Source organism: Gobio gobio (assembly GCF_949357685.1).
Source record: "Gobio gobio genome assembly, chromosome: 21".
NCBI classification, from domain to species: Eukaryota; Metazoa; Chordata; class Actinopteri; order Cypriniformes; family Gobionidae; genus Gobio; species Gobio gobio.
The window spans coordinates 16444651-16467300 of record NC_137117.1 but is presented as its reverse complement, the minus strand read 5'-3'; the positions used below and the strand labels follow the sequence as shown (position 1 = coordinate 16467300).

The 22650-nt window shown below is 38.7% G+C and overlaps 1 protein-coding gene across 1 annotated transcript; it reads right to left on the bottom strand.

Moving 5' to 3' along the window:
* Positions 1-16346: 16346 nt before the first annotated feature.
* On the bottom strand, positions 16347-22234 carry tmem18 (transmembrane protein 18). The gene is made up of 5 exons (XM_079802198.1): positions 20663-22234; positions 20378-20495; positions 17116-17170; positions 16940-17033; positions 16347-16822 (listed from the first exon to the last, which is right to left on the bottom strand). The coding sequence occupies exons 1-5, from the start codon at positions 20753-20755 to the stop codon at positions 16724-16726; spliced, it is 459 nt and encodes a 152-aa protein (XP_079658324.1). The 5' UTR covers positions 20756-22234; the 3' UTR covers positions 16347-16723.
* Between the last annotated feature and the right edge of the window lie 416 nt (positions 22235-22650).

Sequence of the window (22650 nt, the reverse complement as noted above, 5' to 3'; positions counted from 1 at the left end):
GTTAAATACATTATTAATGCTCTCACAACATTTACCATACTTCCTGAACCATTGTTTTATTTTTCACCCCTGGTTTCACATTAATTAAACATTTTGTTTTATTTTTGTATCAACAAAGCCTGTTTCTGTCATTAAAAAAAAATCTTTCCCAAAGCCTTCATCCCAGTGAAGCACAGTTCAACCTGACATAGATGTTGCACAGACCCTGTGATAATTTATGCATTATTTCAGGTAAAATTTCAATTGATATACATTTTGGCTCTCCACATCAGATGGGGAGCTACTGAAGACATGGACTTAGATTTAGCTTAGATTTGTAGATAAAGCTTAGATTTGTAGGTTTGATAGCAAAGAGAAATATGGATTTATGACCATATTAAATGATTGAATGACATGAATGCAGTTTGTTCACTTTATTACCTCATATGGTCTTGATAACTTCTTGACAGCAAAAAAGATTTAGACATCTCTATGTCCGCAAAGGGCTCAAGTCTAAAGAAATATGGGCAGATAAAGCTTAAACAATCACACAGTAGGTTTTTAACACTCACTGTATCACACGCTCAAATCCTCGGCTAGCCACGTTTTCCTCCAAGTCCAAACAAATGAATTGCTTATTTGAATGTTGAATGTCATTCAATGTATGTAAAGTTTTCGTCAAACTTTGCGATGCTAGGACCCCCAAATACGATGACGCTCTTCCTAAAATATAAAGGCATCTATATATTTTAATGTATAAAGAATTTGAGAAAATATAATTTAAAACATTCAGAAAAAATATTAAATAATAATTGGAAAAGCATGATGTTCCAATCCTCTGTGTGTGTGTGTGTGTGTGTGTGTGTGTGTGTGTGTGTGTGTGTGTGTGTGTGTGTGTGTGTGTGTGTGTGTGTGTGTGTGTGTGTGTGTGTGTGTGTGTGTGTGTGTGTGTGTGTGTGTGTGTGTGTGTGTGTGTGTGTGTGTGTGTGTGTGTGTGTGTGTGTGTGTGTGTGTGTGTGTGTGTGTGTGTGTGTTATTTCCATATGAAATTATTTGTCCAATGAAAGTCAATGTCCAAAACAACACCCTCTAACTTTCATTATATGGATGGAAAAACAAGACACTTTTTCGAAATATCTTCTTTAGTGTTCGACCAAAAAAGTCATACAGGTTTGGAATGGCCTGAGGGTGTCACGGTTTTGGTTCTTTGTGTTTAGGAACTCTTAAGGCCCTCATATACTCACAGCGAAATTCTTTTTCGCTCTTCGAAATATCTTTGCACCAATAAACTGTTAGTGAACATCTCAACGACACCCACGCAACAGAAAATTGAGAAAACAGCAGTTAAGAAAGCATCTGATCATAGCGATGCGGATATGTTTGCACCAGCTCTGCAGTTCGGCACTCCAGTCGGTAAAGTCACGCTTATTTATATAGCACGTCATACAATAGCTTTCAGACCTTTTCCGGAAAGTTCGCTGTTTCAAACTCCAAACAAACTTTGTTTTGGCCTGATTTTGTTTGAAATGACATCACACCAGTTCGTTCTTTGGTTTCACTTGAGGTATAATCGGAGCCTTTAGTTTGAAGTTTATTTTGTTCTGTTTTTCCTAGTTTCCCTTACCCTGTTTAGTTCCTGTTTCCTTGGTTGTCTTTTCCTGTGTTCGCAATCGCTCCCTATACCCTCATTCACTATTCCCTACATTACTCACTAATATAGTTCACTTGAAGAAGTGAGTGAATTCGGACACTGAGTGCACTGGAAGAGCTGCCGCTTTTGCATAGTCTGTGCTTGCTATTTAATCATTATTTGAAACAATTCATTCGGCGCAACTGTCACAGTGCATTATGGGTATTCTCTAGCCGCTGAGTGCATAGATATACATAATAAAGGCTAGATGCCTCGGCTGCGCTGCTGGCCAATGGAGGTCGACGTCCGCACCTGGCGGCCATCTTGTCACAGTCAGCTCACTCATTCGTAACATTGTGTTTTAATGGTGCATGTACTTTTTAAATAACCATAACATGCTAAATTTTCTACCGATTTTCAAACTGTTTGGTTTGTTATAAACATCAGAAATGTAGTTATGACACTGCATACTTATGAATAATTATTCATAATTTGTTCAAGCATCCATAGTTATAGCCACGTTAATAACGTTTGTAAGAAACCAAACCATTTGTAAATCCGTCAAGATTTCAGCGAGATCAGAGTATGTGTGCTCGTGCAGATCACTCACCTTACATCAGGTACCACAGAGGCCGCCAGGAAGCTTGCCTGTGACAAGATGGCCGCCGGTGATGCCGTTAGAGACTCCGCCGTAAGACATTTAGGGCCCTATCTTGCACCCAGCGCAATTGACTTTGTACACCGACGCATGTGTCATTCCTATTTTGCACCCGCGCAAAGCGCGCTTTTCCCTCCACAGAAGCACGTCGCTAAACTAGTGAATGAACTTGCGCTCCCTGGGCGGTTCAGCGCAAAAAAGGAGGCGTGTTCCGGCGCAAACAATCCCTGTGCTATTTTGCTGTTCCATTAAACAATTGCGCCACTGACCAGAAAAAACCTAGTCTAAAGTCAGTGGCGCGTTGCGCGTTGTTCATTATGCTATTTTAAGGGCGCATGCTTGACCATAATGTATAGCGTGCACAACGCGCATACACTTTGCTCATGTAATCTACACAGATGCAACAGTTATTTTTGCAAATCATAAATTGTTACACTAAAAAAATATTAACACATGAGATGACGGAAATCATTGTGGTGTGCCACGAAGATGTGAAAAAATAGGCATAAATCTAGCTTACAAATGATTCAGGCTAATTGTAATAATTAAGGATAAGACCTGTTTGCCCAATAGTGGCAAGACATATATGTATATAAGGACATCTGACAAATTGGTTTGTCCGTCAAGAACCAGGAAAAAAAATCGACTGAAAAACTGAAAAAACTGAAAGACTGAAAAAAAAAAAGACTGTGAAATCACCTTTACCATAATGTACAACATTACAACTTCACTCCTCTGTCTTTCACTGCTCTTACAAGAACATCAGTCTCCTCGGCTGTGAACCGCTCCTGGCGTGCGCCTGGTAAATACGCCATAATAATAGCAATCCATAATGGAACTTGCGCACCTGCTTTTAAAGGGAATGTTGGATGACGCTCGGATTGGTTTATTCACGTTACGCCCAAACCACACCTATGAATAATGAAGCTACTTCAGACCAACCCATTTTAGATTTGCGCCGGGCGCAAGAGCCATTTATCCCGCCGGGAAAATAGCAACAGCGCCGAGACCCGCCCACAAAGTTACTTGCGGTTCGCGCTTTGACACTTGCGTTTCAGATCGTTAAAATAGGGCCCCTAGCCTTTATTATGTATATCTATGGTGTGGACAGTGAAACTGGGGATTTTGGTTTGTTGCGTCAAACCCTGAACCAGCAATACATTTTTTTCCAGGCTTCTGATTGGCCAACAGGGCTTTACGGTTAGGGTTATATTGCCACCTGTTGGTTTGGCATGCTCTTGACAGCGCTTCATAGCGTGTTTTGTGTTTTCATGTGGATGCAGGGGTTTTTTTTAAACGGAGGAGGGAAAAACTCTATTTATAAAAATACCTGTGTATGTGTGTACTATACCTTAAAAACAAAGGCTGTGTAGGGCACTATTTGAGGGGACGGACATTTGTAGTGGAGTCCAAACCATAGTGGACATTACTGAGTGCATTCATTCAATCCCACAATACCATGTACAACCAATGTACGCTCAGCCATAGATATACATAATAAAGGCTAGATGTCTAACGGCGGAGTCTCTAACATCACCACCGGCGGCCATCTTGTCACAGGCATGCTTCCTCTGTGGTACCTGATGTAAGGTGAGTGATCTGCACGAACACACATACTCTCATCTCGCTGAAATCTTGACGGATTTACAAACGGTTTGGTTTCTTACAAATGTTATTAACGTGGCTATAATTCTGGATGCTTTGCATACTTATGAATAATTATTCATAATTTGATAGTGTCATAACTACATCTCTGATGTTTATAACAAACCAACGTTGTTACGAATGAGTGAGCTGACTGTGACAAGATGGCCTCCAGGTGCGGACGTCGACCTCCATTGGCCAGCAGCGCAGACGAGACATCTAGCCTTTATTATGTATATCTATGGTACACACGACACCACTGCAACCGGAGTTCACCCTGGCAGGAGTTTTCAAAAAAGTTCTATTTCAGTGTCCGGATACTGCGTTTGCGCGTGGATGAACGGCCAAACCGCATAGAAAAAGCTGTGGTTTTGAAAATACCCGTCTTCATGTGACACGGAGTATACAGTTCAGCTGCATATGCAAACATTTTGCACCATATCAGCGTTTCTTCCACACGGATCTGGCGTTTTGGGAGCATGAAACCAGAATGGGTCCCAGAGTGGATAAATCTGAAACCGACACCCTTGCGTTTTCGTGTGTACAGCCAATCCGTATATTTTGTGAAACGGTGATGTCATCACACCACGTCCCGCACGGTAAAGACTAGAAGGGATAAAACTACGGGCACTGGGCATGCGCACATAAATATTGCGTCATTTAATTACTGTATCTATATTATTGTGAGGTTAGGGTTGGTGTAGGCGTTAATAAAACACATCTGGTAAGTAGCACATTTATTTATTGTTATTTTATTGTGAGATTTTGCCTCACTTCCGACCGTTGCTGTACCCCTTCTAGCCACAACTCTTCTTCTGCGTGTATCTCTATGGCAGAATTACAGCGCCACATACTGGCCTGGCATGTATAGCCTACTATATCGGTTTGAGTCGGTTTCAGTGCTCTCGTGTGTACGCAGAAATTTCTTGAGACGAGGGGGGAAAAAGATTGGATAGGGAAAGCTCTGGCTTCGTGTGGATGTGGCCTCATTTGTATGTTCTATGTTCACAAGTATGTTCTCATTTGTTCCCTTGGTTACTAATTATGTTTGCCACCTGTTTCTTGTTTAGATCTCATTATCTATTGAATTTAAACCCTCAGTGTGGTTCTCTTTGTTCAATGTTGTCTTTGTGTCGCAAAGCTTTCACATAATGGTCCTGCATTATGGATTATCTTTGTTTTTGTTATGATTAAAGTTTTATTGCTGCAAATAGATCCCTTGCTCCTCTCCTTGTCTTACCAGTTGAGACAGAAAGTGAGTAAATTATTTCAGAAATGATAAATGGGGTTTTGGGGTGAGCTGTGCCTTTAAGCAAAATTGTATTAATAGATCATATGTAGTTTCCTAAATTCAATAACTGGCTTTTATGTCGTAATTGTAATTATTGAAACACTATTAAATGACAGTGTGCATTTTAATCTATTCGTCATTAACGTTAAATGTATATACATTCTGCTATTTTTTTCTCCTTTACAAATGTAGAGACTAATGCCGTCATATTGGCTTCCTCTCATTTTCTCTCTTTTTCACTCTCAATTAATGTTTTATGGTGTCCTTTTTTAGAAATACTACTGTAGCGTAGGATGATAATCTTTTATAATTGTTGACAGCACGCTTTGCTCTTTTGGGTTGAATAAAGACCCATCTTGTCTTCCTTGTTTGAACAAAATAAGTGCATCCATGTGTATTGTTGCACAGAAGCAGTGTCATTAGCGTCCCATATTAAGCCTTTAAAGTGCAAATGGAGACACCCACTAAAGTGTTCTCCTCAAAGATATCACATACGCAGTCAGCCTACACACAATGCCGTCCCGTCAGAGAGGATCCTCTGCGATTTCTAATGATGCTTTCTGGGGGAGGGAAGACACGCTGCCCTTTAACATGATGTAGGGCAGAGAAGGAGTTTAGATAGGAGGGAGGAGTGGGAGAGAAGGTCAAACCGTACATCATTGGGTGGTTAGATCTTAGGAAAAAGACAGACACACCCACTTTCTTCCCTCCCATGTGCTCGAAAACAGAAGACACTTCACACACCCATGTCAACCGCATGTTTTCCCGATAGAAACAACGTTGGAACTGACTTTGCTGGCTTGGGGAGAAAAAAAGAGAAAAACAGTAGATTTCTGCTTGGCTCTGGAATGTTCTATTTCTTCCTCCCTAAAAGAAAATAAATCCTTATATTTAGTCTCTCCCAAAGTGAAGGGAAAAAAAGTCTAAATAAAGGTTAAACTTCAAGAGCATAAAAGGACAACGAGACATGAGACCCCCTCGTCTGCAAACCTTCATGACCCCCCAAATATTTTTTTCCTTTTTAGTCACATATACTATCCTTCAAAAGATGTTTTAATGTTTTGGAAAGAAGTATATTATGCTCACCAAGGCTGCATTTATTTGATCAAAAGTATATGAAATATTATTGCAATTTAAAATGTATTTCTAGTTCAAGTTAATCTATTTTAATATATTTAATTGATTCCTGTGATTCCTGTGACTCCAGCCTTCAGTCACATGATCCTTCAGAAATCATTCAGTATGATTATGCTGGTCAGTATTTTTTTTAAAGAAAATTATACTGCATTAAAGGTGCAATATGTAGGATTTTTGCCAGGGGCGGCGTTTACGTATTGCAGTTGAAACAGTTTAAACAAATTTAAACAGCCGAACGTTGTGTCCTAACCAGGCGAGATGCGACAAGATTTTCAGCGGCAAACCAGACTCGACATGAGATCAATCAATCAAAAATCACAGCCAATCAGAAGAGTGTGTGGGTGGGCTCTCTCTGCAAGTGCACTGACTGCATTGCAATGAAATGGAACAATATCGAATTCCTAAATCTTACACCATTTTAGCATGATTAAAAATACATAGCCGATCCATTTCAAACATACTAATAAGCAAAAATTACTTTAGATAAACATCACATTTGTGTTTCATTTTTTAACTTTTTTATTGCTGAAGTAAGCGTATTGAACTTTCTTCTCCTGCATCCTATTCTTCTTAAATCCAGAATGGCAGAACCGCTGAAAGGTTTATTTTAAACTGCACCCTCTACTGTATATTTTTGCATTTCCTTCAGGATGAGGCTTATTCATTTCACTTTTGGTGTGAAAGGGCCTTTACATTTGCCAAAAATAGAACTTTTGTTGTTGTTATTAAAAACGAACAAGCAAGCTAGCGCAGGTGAGGAAAAAGTAACACATTACTTTCCATTAAAAGTAACTGAGTAACTCAATACATTACTTTTTTAAGGAGTAACGCAATATTGTAATGCATTACTTTTAAAAGTAACTGTCCACGCCAAATTCATTGTGTAACACCTTATCAACACCTTAGCAACCACTCACATCGCCATAGCACTGTGATATTGCCTTTTATAGCAAGTGACTCGTTTTTTTCAGAAAGAACTCCAGCTGTAGCTCTGTTTGATGGTGTCACGACATTGCAATACACTTGGCAGCAACAATTCAATGAAATTAAATGTGACTAAGGGATGTAATTCGTACTGAGATCAACTTGTCTGCCTTATCTTTAATATCTCATGGCTAACCTCCTTTGCTTGTATTGTAAATATATCCACATTCACACATCCATCAATCCATTTTTTTTAGTCATCCGCCTCAGAATTAAAAGAAATTCCAGCTTTCTGGAAGATCCGGTGGTATTTGTAATCACCGTCATCATTTCCACTAAGTACATAACATATCCCTTACATTACGATAAGTGCTGTGGGGCTGCACAGTTCCTGTTAGCACCAATGGTACTTCCTGCATTATTGGTAGAGATCCATCCAGATATTCTGCAGGCATCAAAAACCTTGACATAAACTCTGCCAGTCAAACCAATATTACGCAACGATAGCATTTGTGATGCTTTCAAGGAAATCATTAATAGAGGTTTTCTGACGTCTAGACAGCATGTGCGTCTAAGTGTGTGCGTTTCATCTCCGGTTTCTCTGGAAGAATCGCACTGACACTGCTCTGTGATGGGAAAACGTAGCGTTTGGGTCATGTGACTGGGCGGAAGTGGGATGCAGTCAACGTCGCGGATGCTGGGAAAAGCAAAGCCCTCTGATTAGCTCTTAGCAGCTCATAGACAGGCAGCATCATCCCTGCCCTACTGAGCTGATAGGCTTCAACTGAACCCTCACACAAGCGATCAATATCAGTGATACATTTACAGTAAACCATGGAAGGCACAGAGACAGCAGTGACACTGAGATCATGTGCAAGCTGTCAAGTAAAGATTCCCTTTTTAAACATTTTAACCAATGATAAACTTTTAAACACTGAATAGGGTGTATAGTTTATGTGACACATTTACATGATTTGTTACTTGCTAATACCAGCCTGAGGCAAGTGGTATCCTACTAACAACTTTCTCTGCTGAAAAATCCATCTTAAACCAGTCTCAGCTGGCTTCCTGGTCTTAGTTAGTCTCCCAACCTGAGACTAAAACCTGGTTTTATAGGGGTTTGGACAGTTACTTACTCTAATGAGAGTTGACATGTAGGTGCAACATGACTTATAGTCAACAGATTGTCTAAAGAGGACCCTCATAATCAATAAAATTCATGTGCCCCTGTATTCTTTCATTCAAAATAACTTTACTTATTTCCTGATATCTCTTCTCGGGAAAACCTGTTACTCACATGAGATCGACCAATAGCAATACACATCCATCCAATCGATTCCCAATGGACAAAATCAAGTCCCGCCCTACATTTTTCTTCGAGAAGCCATGTCACTGGGTTATACATCACACTAGAGTTGCGCAGAAATGACGTCACTTTGTAGCCCAACCGGCAGTTAGCATAGCACTGGCTCCCTTGAGAAAAAACCAATAGGATTTTCCCATAGGCTTTTGGATTATCGCAAAAAAACAAGCTCTGTGATCAATAAAAGTTTATGATACTTATACGTTTTGACCATCAAGATAATTATCACAGATGAACACAACTTATATACATTTTTATTAATTTTGAAGTTTATAAAAGCACAATTATGAGCATAATGAGGCTGAGCATAAAACGGACTGAGCTTATCTTTTCGGCGTGAGGACGTTTAATCTCCCCGACAGCCTCTGTAGTCCCATTTAGCCACTTGCTAGCAACCGCCTTTTTCAAGATACGTAACATCTTCAAAAAAATCAAGAGTGGGGTAATACTGATGTATTTTATGTAGTAGAAGAATAAAACGTGAAAGTGTCTTAAGCCTAGGGTGGCCATACGTCCGGATTTTGGCCGGACAGTCCGGATTTTAAGCTCCATGTCCGGCGCAGCCTCAAGCCGGCCTATAAAACCCCGCTCTAGAATCTTTATTGGGACGCAGCAGCATAGCGTCTAATGCCTTAAGATCTCTGGTCAAACAAAATTGGCAGAAAGCGGTGTCAAATAAATATCTGATATTGGTTAAAAACGTAAACAAGCCTCCACGATGTGCTGGCTACGTCATATCATAACGTTAACATACCTAAATGTCAGACGCTCAGACCTCATTTATCCGGAATGGACAAAAGAGCACAAATTTATATCAAAAAGCACACTGTGTCGCTGTGAAGTGGACGTTAGTCAAGGGAAAGCTGCCATTGACCAACATGCCAGCACGGAAAAACATAAATGTAACCGACGAGCCGCAGGTAGGCTACGTCTTCCCTTAGGTCATTTTTTCGAGAAGCAACATCAGAGCTGCAGAGCTTTGTAAAGTCTATCATAATCATGCAGTCAAGCATCACCAGTCATACAGCAATACATAACCAAATAATCTGGCACAGTGCCAGAGAACATTACATTTCTGAACTTCTGTAAATAACAGATATACAGGTGCTGGTCATATAATTAGAATATCATCAAAAAGTTGATTTATTTCACTAATTCCATTCAAAAAGTGAAACTTGTATATTATATTCATTCATTACTCACAGACTGATATATTATAAATGTTTATTTCTTTTAATTTTGATGATTATAACAGACAACTAAGGAAATTCCCAAATTCAGTATCTCATAAAATTAGAATATTACTTAAGACCAATACAAGGAAAGGATTTTTGGAAATCTTGGCCAACTGAAAAGTATGAACATGAAAAGTATGAGCATGTCCAGCACTCAATACTTAGTTGGGGCTCCTTTTGCCTGAATTGCTGCAGCAATGGCGTGGCATGGAGTCGATCCGTCTGTGGCACTGCTCAGGTGTTATGAGAGCCCAGGTTGCTCTGATAGTGGCCTTCAGCTCTTCTGCATTGTTGGGTCTGGCATATCGCATCTTCCTCTTCACAATACCCCATAGATTTTCTATGGGGTTAAGGTCAGACGAGTTTGCTGGCCAATTAAGAACAGGGATACCATGGTCTTTAAACCAGGTACTGGTTGCTTTGGCACTGTGTGCAGGTGCCAAGTCCTGTTGCTAAATGAAATCTGCATCTCCATAAAGTTGGTCAGCAGTAGGAAGCATGAAGTGCTCTAAAACCTGGTATACGGCTGCGTTGACCTTGGACCTCAGAAAACACAGCGGACCAACACCAGCAGATGACATGGCACCCCAAACCATCACTGACTGTGGAAACTTTACACTGGACCTCAAGCAACATGGATTGTGTGCCTCTCCTCTCTTCCTCCAGACTCTGAGACCCTGATTTCCAAAGGAAATGCAAAATGTACTTTCATCAGAGAACATTACCTTTATACCACTTTTTTTCCTTTTTGTCTTTAGCCCAGGCGAGACGCTTCTGACGCGGTCTGTTGTTCAAGAGTGGCTTGACACAAGGAATGTGACAGCTGAAACCCATGTCTTGCATACGTCTGTGCGTAGTGGTTCTTGAATCACTGACTCCAAGTCCAGTCCACTCTTTGTGAATCTCCACCACATTTTTCAATGGGTTTTGTTTCACAATCCTCTCCAGGGTGCGGTTATCCCTATTGCTTGTACACTTTTTTCTACCACATATTTTCCTTCCCTTCGCCTCTCTATTAATGTGCTTGGACACAGAGCTCTGTGAACAGCCAGTCTTTTTTGCAATGACCTTTTTTTTGTCTTGCCCTCCTTGTGCAAGGTGTCAATTGTCGTCTTTTGGACAACTGTCAAGTCAGCAGTCTTCCCATTGATTGTGTAGCCTACAGAACTAGACTGAGAGACCATTAAAGGCCTTTGCAGGTGTTTTGAGTTAATTAGCTGATTAAAGTGTGGCTCCAGGTGTCTTCAATATTGAACCTTTTCACAATATTCTAATTTTTGTGATACTGAATTTGGGATTTTTCTTAGTTGTCTGCTATAATCATCAAAATTAAAAGAAATAAACATGTGAAATATATCAGTCTGTGAGTAATGAATGAATATAATATACAAATTTCACTTTTTGAATGGAATTAGTTAAATAAATCAGCTTTTTGATGATATTCTAATTATATGACCAGCACCTCTACATAAATAAACAAATAATGAATGCGAAAAATAAATAAATACGCATTTCAGTTCTTAGCAAAGAGCTGCCTGAGTTGCTGCAGAGGGTGAACCGAAATGTGTATTTATTTATTTTTCGCATTAATAATTTGTTTATTTATGTATTTCTGTTTTTTCCAGAAGTCCAGAAATGTTATGTTTTTAGGCACTGTGCACTTAGCAGGACTGTATCACGATACCATTGATATGATAGACAAAATTGTATTGTAGTTGTGAGTACACCAGAGTATTCTTGCCTCACTAAATTCCGTAAATTTGTAAATGGCCTGCCTACTTAAGCCCAGGACACACCAAGCCGACAATCGGCCGTCGGGCAATGTCAGACCATTTTTAAGCGCCGACCGACTTAGATTTTTGGGTGTGTTCCACTCCATTGGCTCTAGTCGGACTGTGTTGAACATGTAGAATCGGCGTCGGGCAGTCGGTGAGAGAGAGAAATCTGATTGGCTGTTCAGCTTAGTGAATGGGTCGAGCAGCGAGCAAAAAAGTTAAAACAGTTCAGATAGAAGGTTGTTCTAATTTTAAATCATCTTACCGAGTGTTCCTGGGCGAATATTTTAATATTAACATGAGCGGAGTGGAATAAAGAAAGTGATCAGCAGGATTGAAATTCAAAATGGTAAGCACGCGCTGCTTTGTTTACGTTTTGTGTACTTGCAGCCTGCAGTGTTTCCCTATTCGAATGACGAATATAGGCAAATACATCTGCAGAAACAGACTGTTGTCTCATTTACACGCAGGCGCAGATCATGCATGCTAGCTGACAGTCAGCTGTAGTTCTCTCGGTGTGTTCAAGTGCAATTTTTGTCCCTGTCGCAGGCGACGCGAGGCGACAACACAGTCGGCTTTCATCAGTGCTAGTTCTTTGCTGTTGGTTTCGTGTGTGTCCTACCTTTAAGCTTGTGATCAGCACAGACCTTATTTCAGCTATTTAAACAAAACCCAGTTAAAAAAAACACTGACTTCGCGACGATGGAACCGGAAGTGCTAAAACTCGCTTCCTCGTTTCGGCCTTCGACGTGATTTCATAGGCTACCTGAACCACTCTATAGGGAAGAAAAGACTATCGCAACATCCATTTCATGCTGACTTTAAACGTCCCTGATCCACCTGTCAGCATTAAGTATATGTAGTATTAATAATTCATCATTTGAAAAATGTAACAAATTTTAAAGCCATCTATTGTTGCCCGGAGGAGGCTGAGAAAAAGTGTGAAGATGAAGGGAAGATGTGAATTTGTAGATCCAACTTGCTTTCTTGGCAATGTCGAGTGCCAGGAGTTTGTAGTCGGATAGTTTGCAGATGCTGCTTGTGAGATCCTTTAAAAAGAAAGTGATCCACAGCTGCAAAAGATGGTTTGATATCATCACCATGTTTGAATTAAGTTTACGATCAAGAACAATGATGCCCCTAAACTGTAGTAGTTTGTCAGCTCATACTTTTTTTCATTTTGGAGACATTTTCTGGTAAACATAGTTCTGCTATGATGTTTGAAGACTAAGATCTTGTTGATTTAATAGTTTTGGCTCACTTTTGCACCGTGAAGGTAGTAAAATTCATACATTCTAAACAAAGCAACAGGAGGTTGCACTGCATACTTATTCTGTCAGAACATCGCAAATCCTCTGACATCCTAAAATTCATTTATCTTCCTCCTAAATGGACAGAGGACAGGCCTTTGACATCTCAGCACTCCCCAAAAAGCAACAATCTTTCCAGGGAAGCAGAAAGCACCTGTTTCAGATGGTTCCTGTGTAACTCCTCTCATGGTTTGGCCATAGAATTGGCATGAAAATCAGATGAAAACTCACACAGCAGAGACATGCAGAGCCAAAGCCCAACTGTACCACAGCTAACTCATTTTAAAACATATGAACGAGTCCTTTGAGGAGTATTGTTAGTATTACAACTTTCCAGAAAAGAATATCATGTAACATCACACCTATATGAAACAGAATACATTTTGGAATCCACAGCTGGATTTCAGCTCCTCTGGTGCATTCCCTTTCCCGTAGAGGGAAAGAGAAAGGGTTGTGATTGATGGAGAATGAAAAGTAAAGAATCCCATGAAGTATGATTTCATTTTCCAGCCTCAGGACGACGGTAGTGACTTTGAAGTTTTGCCACTTTTGGTTTCAGGTTGAATCTCAAGACTGCACAAGTGAATCGTGATAATCGCAATTAAAATGTTGCACATCTAAAATTCAAAAACATTTCGAGGCCAGGTGAATTTCAGAATGATTAGCTTTGCACTTTGAGCATCTCCTCAATACATTGTATAATCCTGAACTCTTCAAATATGCACGCATGCTTATGGGTCTGACCATATAGGGTGCTTCGCAACATTTATGGAATACACACACACACAGGAAAATCTGCAGGTCGGAGTAATGGGCCAAAAAGGTGGCATGCTTCTACAGAAACGAACCCCTAACCCTACTCCACATCCTAACAGGAAGCTTTTGCGACCTTTTAGTCACTTAAGACTATCTTTAGTCACGCCCATTACTCCAACCTGCAGATACCTACACTTGTAAATACCCAGGGGAATTGGTGTACTGCACCCTCTACTGGTTAAAGGAAGATACTTCACTGAGATAATAAAAAAAAAATAAAAAAAAAAACATAAAATCAGCATAATAATTTAAGGAAACTTTTACATTTAAAAGTATAAATGTCCTTGTTTTTACATATATTAAGCACAATCTAAACCCTAAAACGGTTTATTTTGGGAATTGTCAATGTTCTCAGACTTTTGGATATGTGCATCTGGGGCCTGTTTTACTAAGGAGGTTCAACCAACTCTGAGTTTAAACTTGAACTCTGAGTTGACTTACCCTGAGATGGGAAACTTTGAGTTTTGGGTTTCAGAACAGCTGCATTTAGTTAGTTCAATCTACTCGGAGTAGACTGACTCTGAGTTAAGCACATGCACCCCAACCATGAAAGATCAATGGAGCTCTGAAATTATGATTCACCATGGCAACAGCACACAAACAAAAATACGTTTGCATACATCTGGGTCAATACATAAGTTTAATTCTTAATTATTTTAATTGAGTTTAATTTTCATGGTATCCAAAAGGCAAAAAAATATTGTGTCAGCAGCTAAAAATGAAAAATAAAAACGTAATTCAATCAAGTAAAGCTTTAAGCATAAAAGGTTCATGGGTGTAGGTTTAATGACTTTACAAACATTTGACATATTAAATATCATTCAGTGTCTAATGTTTAGCAGCTTTTCCCACATAGACCCTTTTCACAGACTTTGATGACGTGTTTTAATGGTCATCAATATTGTAAATCCTGCAACGTTTTTTTGTATTTTCATTTATTATTTTTTTTATCTATGTACATTTATAACACTAATACATTGTATTATATTACTTTTGCATACATATATATTTTTTTTTAAAGTGACTGCTGCTGTGAGGGTGTTTCTAATACAGTGTCCATGGGAGTGATGGTAAAAATCTACAACTTTCTCTCTCTTCACTGCTGTTATCAATCTCACTCTATTTTGTATGTTGTGAAATCACTATTGTGGCGTTTTTCTTTTGCTATTTGAGCAAATGTTCTCTGAGCCCACCTGTTACATTTATTAATTAGGGTAATGACATTAACATTTGACTTCTACTCAGGCCAGTCAAACACCAGCATCACTGACAGATGAAGAGGAGATGGAGGAAGAATATTAAAATCCAACAGGAAAAAGAATAAAGTATTTGTAGGAAATAAAGATGACCATAAAAATTGTAAATAAATGTATTTAACAGCTGTGGTGGTGGTTATGGCATATACTCGGACTACCATCTGGCATTCTTCCATTCCACACAATAATCCGTTTTCAGAAAGTGTGCTGATGGGAATATGAGTTTCATCAATGCATCAGGCCACTGGAAATCCTAATTATTAGGTTACTTCTAGGTTTATCAAGTGAATGTCAGGATCCTTCCTGTATAAAAGGATATGCCATTTTTGTCACTTTGACAGTGTCCTCATGATGAAAATATGAGCAATGAATGAATGTATTTAAAAAAAAAAAAACATTTAATACATTTTTATATAGTATATTTATAGTTAGACTCTCTCAGTAGATTATTTTTGCAGACATAATTGTGTCTGCTCAATAATGCTCTTACAAGAAAACGATATCTATGAAAAATTTCAGTCTGGATTCAGAGCCCATCATAGCACAGAAACTGCACTCGTTAAAATCACAAATTACTTACTCTTAACTGCTGACCAAGGCTGTATCTCAATACTAGTTTTACTTGATCTTACTGCAGCATTCGACACCATAGATCATACAATACTCTTAGATCATCTAGGGTCCTGACTCTCTGTGGTCATTAAAAATCCCAGGATGTCCTTCGATAAAGAGTAGGGGTGTAACCCCGGCATCCTGGCCAAATTTGCCCATTGGCCCCTCTCCATCATGGCCTCCTAATCATCCCCATATACAGATTGGTATCATCCCTCAGTCTCCTCTCCACCAATCAGCTGGTGTGTGGTGGGCGTTCTGGCGCAATATGGCTGCCGTCGCATCATCCAGGTGGATGCTGCACATTGGTGGTGGTTGAGGAGATTCCCCCTTCTATATGTAAAGCGCTTTGAATGCCTAGAAAAGCGCTATATAAATGTAACAAATTAAAATTAAATTATCTACAAAATTACACTGGTATTCAGGGACAGGCATGGAGACACTTTTCAGGAGACTGAAAGAAACTCTGGGTTTACCAAAGAAAACCTGCTCCTGACCAGGTTAGGTTCACAGAGTAAGTTACCCTGGTAACGGACTCTGAGTATAAGTTACCTCTGTTTTAGTAACGGGCTTGACATACCTCCCATTCTGAAACAGAAAACCCAGAGTTTCCCTCATTTCAGGGTTAACATACTCAGAGTTTTCACTTAACCTCCTTTCTGAAACGGGCCCCAGATGTAATGGTGAAATCCAAAAACAAACACAATGACATCTATAAAAAAAACAACAACTTTCAGTTTATTGCCATAATTACACAATTTACATCGGCACTCAATAACAGGGAGAGTTTTATAGAAACCATTAAATGGTAACAGTAAACAAATACGCAATACCAAGCTCAGGAATGGTCTATTTTTAAGTACACAAAGCAGTTGCATAATACAGTTGATGGCTTTGTCCAATAGGTGTTGGATAAGAACACATGTCCCATGGAGCGTTTGCTAGCAGGTGGAGTAATCGCCCATTAGCAATCTGAAATAAACACTTAAGAACCTTCACCACAACTTATTTTCCCCTCATACAACCACCATATGTGCCCTCCACCTCCGGACTTAATATCATTAGGAAATGTTGCACGTCCTGTTCATGTCTTCTATTGCGTTTTCTTGTGGTTCTCTCTGGCAGCTTTTCTCTTTAACTGCAGAATCTTCAATTCTGTCATGGTTGAGAAGGTCCTCCATACCCACACAGCCTTAAACACAAAGATTGAGTTTAAATCAAGGGCAAAATCTTAAACAAACATACTCTGTAAACATAATAAAATGCGATGCATATAGTAGTATTATATATATATGAAGGAAAAACTTACCACAATAATAACAGTGTTGAGCAAGAGCGGGACAGAGTAAACTAGTGATATGAACATTCCTTTTGAATCAAAGTATTGGAAGTTTGAAAAAGACCTAAAAACAAAATGCAGACACATTCAGTATAACAAAATACATGACATTGTCAGTGGGTTGTAGTGGGTATATAATGACCTACCTCCAATTCGTCGCTGCCAACTCATTCAGGTATTCTGCACTGTAAACCATTGTGACTGCAAAACATGAAATACTGTTTCATATATATATATATATATATATATATATATTATATATATATAAACACACACACACACACAATATTATATATATATATATATAGTGAGGAAAATAAGTAGTTGAACACCCTGCTATTTTGCAAGTTCTCCCACTTAGAAATCATAGATGGTGAAATTGTCATCGCATGTCCACTGTGAGAGACATAATCTAAAAAAAAAAATCCAGAAATCACAATGTATGATTTGTTTTACTATTTATTTGTATGATACAGCTGCAAATAAGTATTTGAACACCTGAGAAAATCAATGTTAATATTTGGTACAGTAGCCTTTTTTTGCAATTACAGAGGTCAAACGTTTCCTGTAGTTTTTCACCAGGTTTGCACACACTGCAGGAGGGATTTTGGCCCACTCCTCCACACAGATCTTCTCTAGATCAGTTTCTGGCCTGTCGCTGAGAAACACAGAGTTTGAGCTCCCTCCAAAGATTCTCTATTGGGTTTAGGTCTGGAGACTGACTAGGCCACGCCATAACCTTGATATGCTTCTTACAGCGCCACTCCTTGGTTATCCTGGCTGTGTGCTTCGGGTCATTGTCATGTTGGAAGACCCAGCCTCGACCCATCTTCAATGCTCTAACTGAGGGAAGGAGGTTGTTCCACAAAATCTCGCAATACATGGCCCCGGTCATCCTCTCCTTAATAAAGTGCAGTCACCCTGTCCCATGTGCAGAAAAACACCCCCAAAGCATGATGCTACCACCCCCATGCTTCACAGTAGGGATGGTGTTCTTGGGATGGTCCTCATCATTCTTCTTCCTCCAAACACGTTTAGTGGAATTATGACCAAAAAGTTCTATTTTGGTCTCATCTGACCACATGATTTTCTCCCATGACTCCTCTGGATCATCCAAATGGTAATTGGCAAACTTAAGACGGGCCTGGACATGTGCTGGTTTAAGCAGGGGAACCTTCCGTGCCATGCATGATTTCAAACCATGACGTCTTAGGTCATTGACCAGCTCCTCCCGTGTAGTTCTGGGCTGATTTCTCACCTTTCTTAGGATCATTGAGACCCCACGAGGTGAGATCTTGCATGGAGCCCCAGTCCGAGGGAGATTCACAGTCATGTTTAGCTTCTTCCATTTTCTAATGATTGCTCCAACAGTGGACCTTTTTTCACCAAGCTGCTTGGCAATTTCCCCGTAGCCCTTTCCAGCCTTGTGGAGGTGTACAATTTTGTCTCTAGTGTCTTTGGACAGCTCTTTGGTCTTGGCCATGTTAGTAGTTGGATTCTTACTGATTGTATGGGGTGGACAGGTGTCTTTATGTAGCTAACGACCTCAAACAGGTGCATCTAATTTAGGATAATAAATGGAGTGGAGGTGGACATTTTAAAGGCAGACTAACAATGTTTTTGAGGGTCAGAATTTAGCTGATAGACAGGTGTTCAAATACTTATTTGCAGCTGTATCATACAAATAAATAGTAAAAAAATCATACATTGTGATTTCTGGATTTTTTTTTTAGATTATGTCTCTCACAGTGGACATGCACCTACGATGACAATTTCAGACCCCTCCATGATTTCTAAGTGGGAGAACTTAAAAAATAGCAGGGTGTTCAAATACTTATTTTCCTCACTGTATATGGGCGTTTCTTCAACTAGGGGCACTTTTAGCCATGTGAAGTTGAATTATTATAATTTTTTTTTTCAAAAGTCACGTAACACAGTCTCATAAATTTTAATAATTTGTCTAGTTTTAAGGTCTGTAAGAGGACAAACTAAGATTCCAAGAGAAATTGTTATTATTTTACAATTTTTCCGACCTGCAATGAGCAAATGTAATTTCCACCACATCTCAATATACAGCTGTTATTTAAAAATACAATAACTTATGCCACTTGAGAATTGTCTAAGATCATTTTTGTAACTAGTTTGTCCACAATGTACAATAATTATACATTTGTCAATGAGATAAATTAACTGCCAAAAGGACCAAATGCTGAACTGTACGCCGGTCACTCTGAAATTTAATATTGGTTTGGGTAAGAGCTTATTAGAAAATAAATAACTTGAATTTATATATTATAAGTTATAATTATAAGTAGAGCATGATCTCATACATTTTGGATACATTTTTAATGTGTGATGAGAACATTTTAAGTAATTTTTAAAAACGTGTGTGGTGATGGAAACATGAATGTAAAGAAACAATAGATAAATACAAAAAGTATTGTAATATATTAAAATATTAAAATTATTTCACAAATCTACTCTGGCGATCCATATCAATTGTACTTTGTAATCATAAATTTCACTTCCACCACACTGCCCTCTGTGGTGGAAATGACATTTCTATAGTGTTTTGTGAAAAAATGGAAGATAGCTTCACTGATTAGCTTTGAAATAATACTTAGCATTTCATGTATGCAAAATACTCTTATTTAACTTAAAATGTTTAGCTTTTTAAAAACACCTTTGAAGGCACAGCATGTTTGGAAATGACTTAAAAGAAATATATTAACTGTTCAAGCAATATTTAGCTCGATCTTTCTTCATTTGTTGTTGATGAAAATTGTTATTCCCTCCATGTCCAACATGTGCTCTGATGTCACTGAATATTTCCATAGAAACCACCTAAACAATCTTTTACACAAACTTTTTAAAGGGACATTACTGTGTACAGCTATATTTTGTATAAATAGTAATATTGATAGTGGTCTCACATTAAATATTATAATGTATCTTAATTATTTTACTAGTGCTTAATTAAGGTGCATTAATAGTTACCAGATAAGTTATATTTTAAAACTGTATTTTCATTGTTGAAGTTAAAAAGTCTGGGTGTGCAACAAGGAGAAAACAGTGATTTTGACACCTATAAGGAGGTTGAAAAGGAATTAAAAATATCATAATAGAAAGGTAGTAAAAAAAAAAAGTAAGATGGTTTTATTGTTAGCTTGACAAAGAAAGAGGAATTTGTCCAAAATGATATGTATTTGTAAAAAAAAAAATATGACCAAAGAACACAAAGTGCCCATAGTCTAAGAATCACCCATAAATAGGGTGCTTTCACAATCTAATCACACAATTCCCAAAAACACTTTTTCTGAGCTGTTTGTTGTAATTTGTGTTTGTGTTCCACTATAGTTTTATACATTTACCCTAACCTTTCACATTTTTATTATTGTAAAAACTCACCCATCAAGAGAAAATGACAGATCTGAAGGCGGTAGTATTTGCAGGACAGGATGGTGAAAGCAAAACAAAAGACATGGAAGGCCAGCAGACAAATCAGCCAGGGCTCAGTCCAGTCAACCTGCATACAAGATTATATGATGATTATCATTACTAGTTCTTCCTTGATTTAAAAAAAAAAAAACGTTTTCTTTATTTAATCCACGTGACCTCGGGTGTACTGAAAAAAGCGACAACACTCTAGATTAGCTTTATGTCAAAGAGAATCAAATGTTTCTGTGAACTTACAGACTGTAGAAAGCTCCATAATGATGTGATGCGAACATTGCTGAATCCATCGATTGGAATGGCGCTTATATTTTTAGCTTTGGACTCGGTCATTTTGTTTGACTACACTACGATAGACTAAACCACGTACAACATAAACACTTCCGCATTCGTCACTATCTTTGGCTGCGTTCGAAACCGCATACTTCCCTACTATATAGTATGTAAAAAGCAGTAGGCGAGCGAAGAGTATGCTCGAATCCTTTGTATTCATAAAAGAGTAGGCGAGAACTACCAGGGTTTTGGAGTATTTCTCGCGAGATTCGGACGTGCGTATACTGATGTTGCGTTCGAATATGCCTACTTACCTACTATATAGTAGGCGAAAACAGTACGTGAAAGGAGAAGTATGTTCGAAACCTCAGTAATCATAAAAGAGTAGGCGAGAAGTTCCCGGATGGCTTACTGATTCCGCCCAGATTGTGAAGTACCCATCGTCGGATACTTTTCTATCCCTGCCTTCCCATGAGGCCACAGGAAAGGATACGTCAGGCGGAGAAAAGCCAATCAAATGTGAGTATTACAAACCAAAATCACCGTTCCTTGTGTTAAAATCGCATTTGTTGGACTACTGTAGAGTAACGTTAAACTGTTGAATTGTTAAAAGTGTAAAGACGACAGACAGTATAGTGTAGTTGTGATTGGGCTGTAAAAACACGTTTTATTATGTATGAGCTCCAGTAACACACACACACACGTCTACAAAGTGGATTTACATAAACGATATACTTAAAGATAAAGATGCTTACTAAATGTCTATTTAACATCTGACAGGAACATTTTCGATAAGTATTGCAGATGACATCACAGCATGAAATAGACATCTGATCAGAGTGATGTGTGTGTGCTATAATGTAGAGTTCACTGTGGTCAACACTGCTTTACATGAACGTCAGTAATGTTAATAGATCTACATAAAGTAACTAAACATAAGTTATCTTTTTTTATTTGTCCATTAGTACTGTTGATGAATTGAGGAACATTAACACATCAGCAACTACCTCAACATTTAAGGCTATTGAGCACATAAACTTTTATGCTTTTATCAAGGTGTTGTTTAAGATACAGGTAACATGAAAGTTGTCTGATGTTACAGGGGCAGAAGAGCACGTGTGTGTGTGTGTGTGTGTGTGTGTGTTTATCTGGTGGACACTGGAGAGAGGGTGATGAAGGAAGCCGGTTATCAAAGGCTTTGAGTATACTACAGTAATGAATAAAACATACATTTAAATCTTAAGTTGTATTTTATTTTAATTTCAAACAGAGTTATTTCAGCACTTTTCTGATTCTTGATGTCTGTGCATTTGCTGCAGAGCTTCTGTGGTTGAGCCTTGATCAAGGACACACTGGTGGTGACGGCTGCGGAGATCCAAGCAGAAACCTTCTGCTTATCAGTTCAGTGTTTAGCCCACTACACCACAAAAGTCATAAAGCTACAATACAAGTAGCATGTAATTGTAAAAAATATTAAATCAAATATGGCAAGAAATGGGATGCTGACAACATGAATTGTAAAACGTTTTCAGTAGTCATGCTGATGGAGAGCAGACACACGGATGTTTGGAGCAGACATCAGCAGTCAGAGATTGTCCCGCACATGTTCTCACTCTTGCTTCAGGGTTGTGGGGTTCAGAAGGGACATGATGGACGGCTACGACAGGCGAAGGTGTTCACGGTGGTCAACTGCTTCATCAAGCTGTGTTGAGATGGCAGCAGACGTGGGGTTCACCGTCTGTAAATGTGTGATGGTTTGTTAGAACAATACGTTTGAATAAAGCTTTGTTTCATGGTGACTTATTCATTTGTGATGTTTACTTTTATTCATTCTTTTACTCATTAATTCATGTTTCCTATTGTTGTCAGTAAATAAAATATTTTATTAACTCATGCATTTATTCATTGCTTGACTGAAAATTGGTATTCACATCGGCTGCATTTGTTCTAGTGTA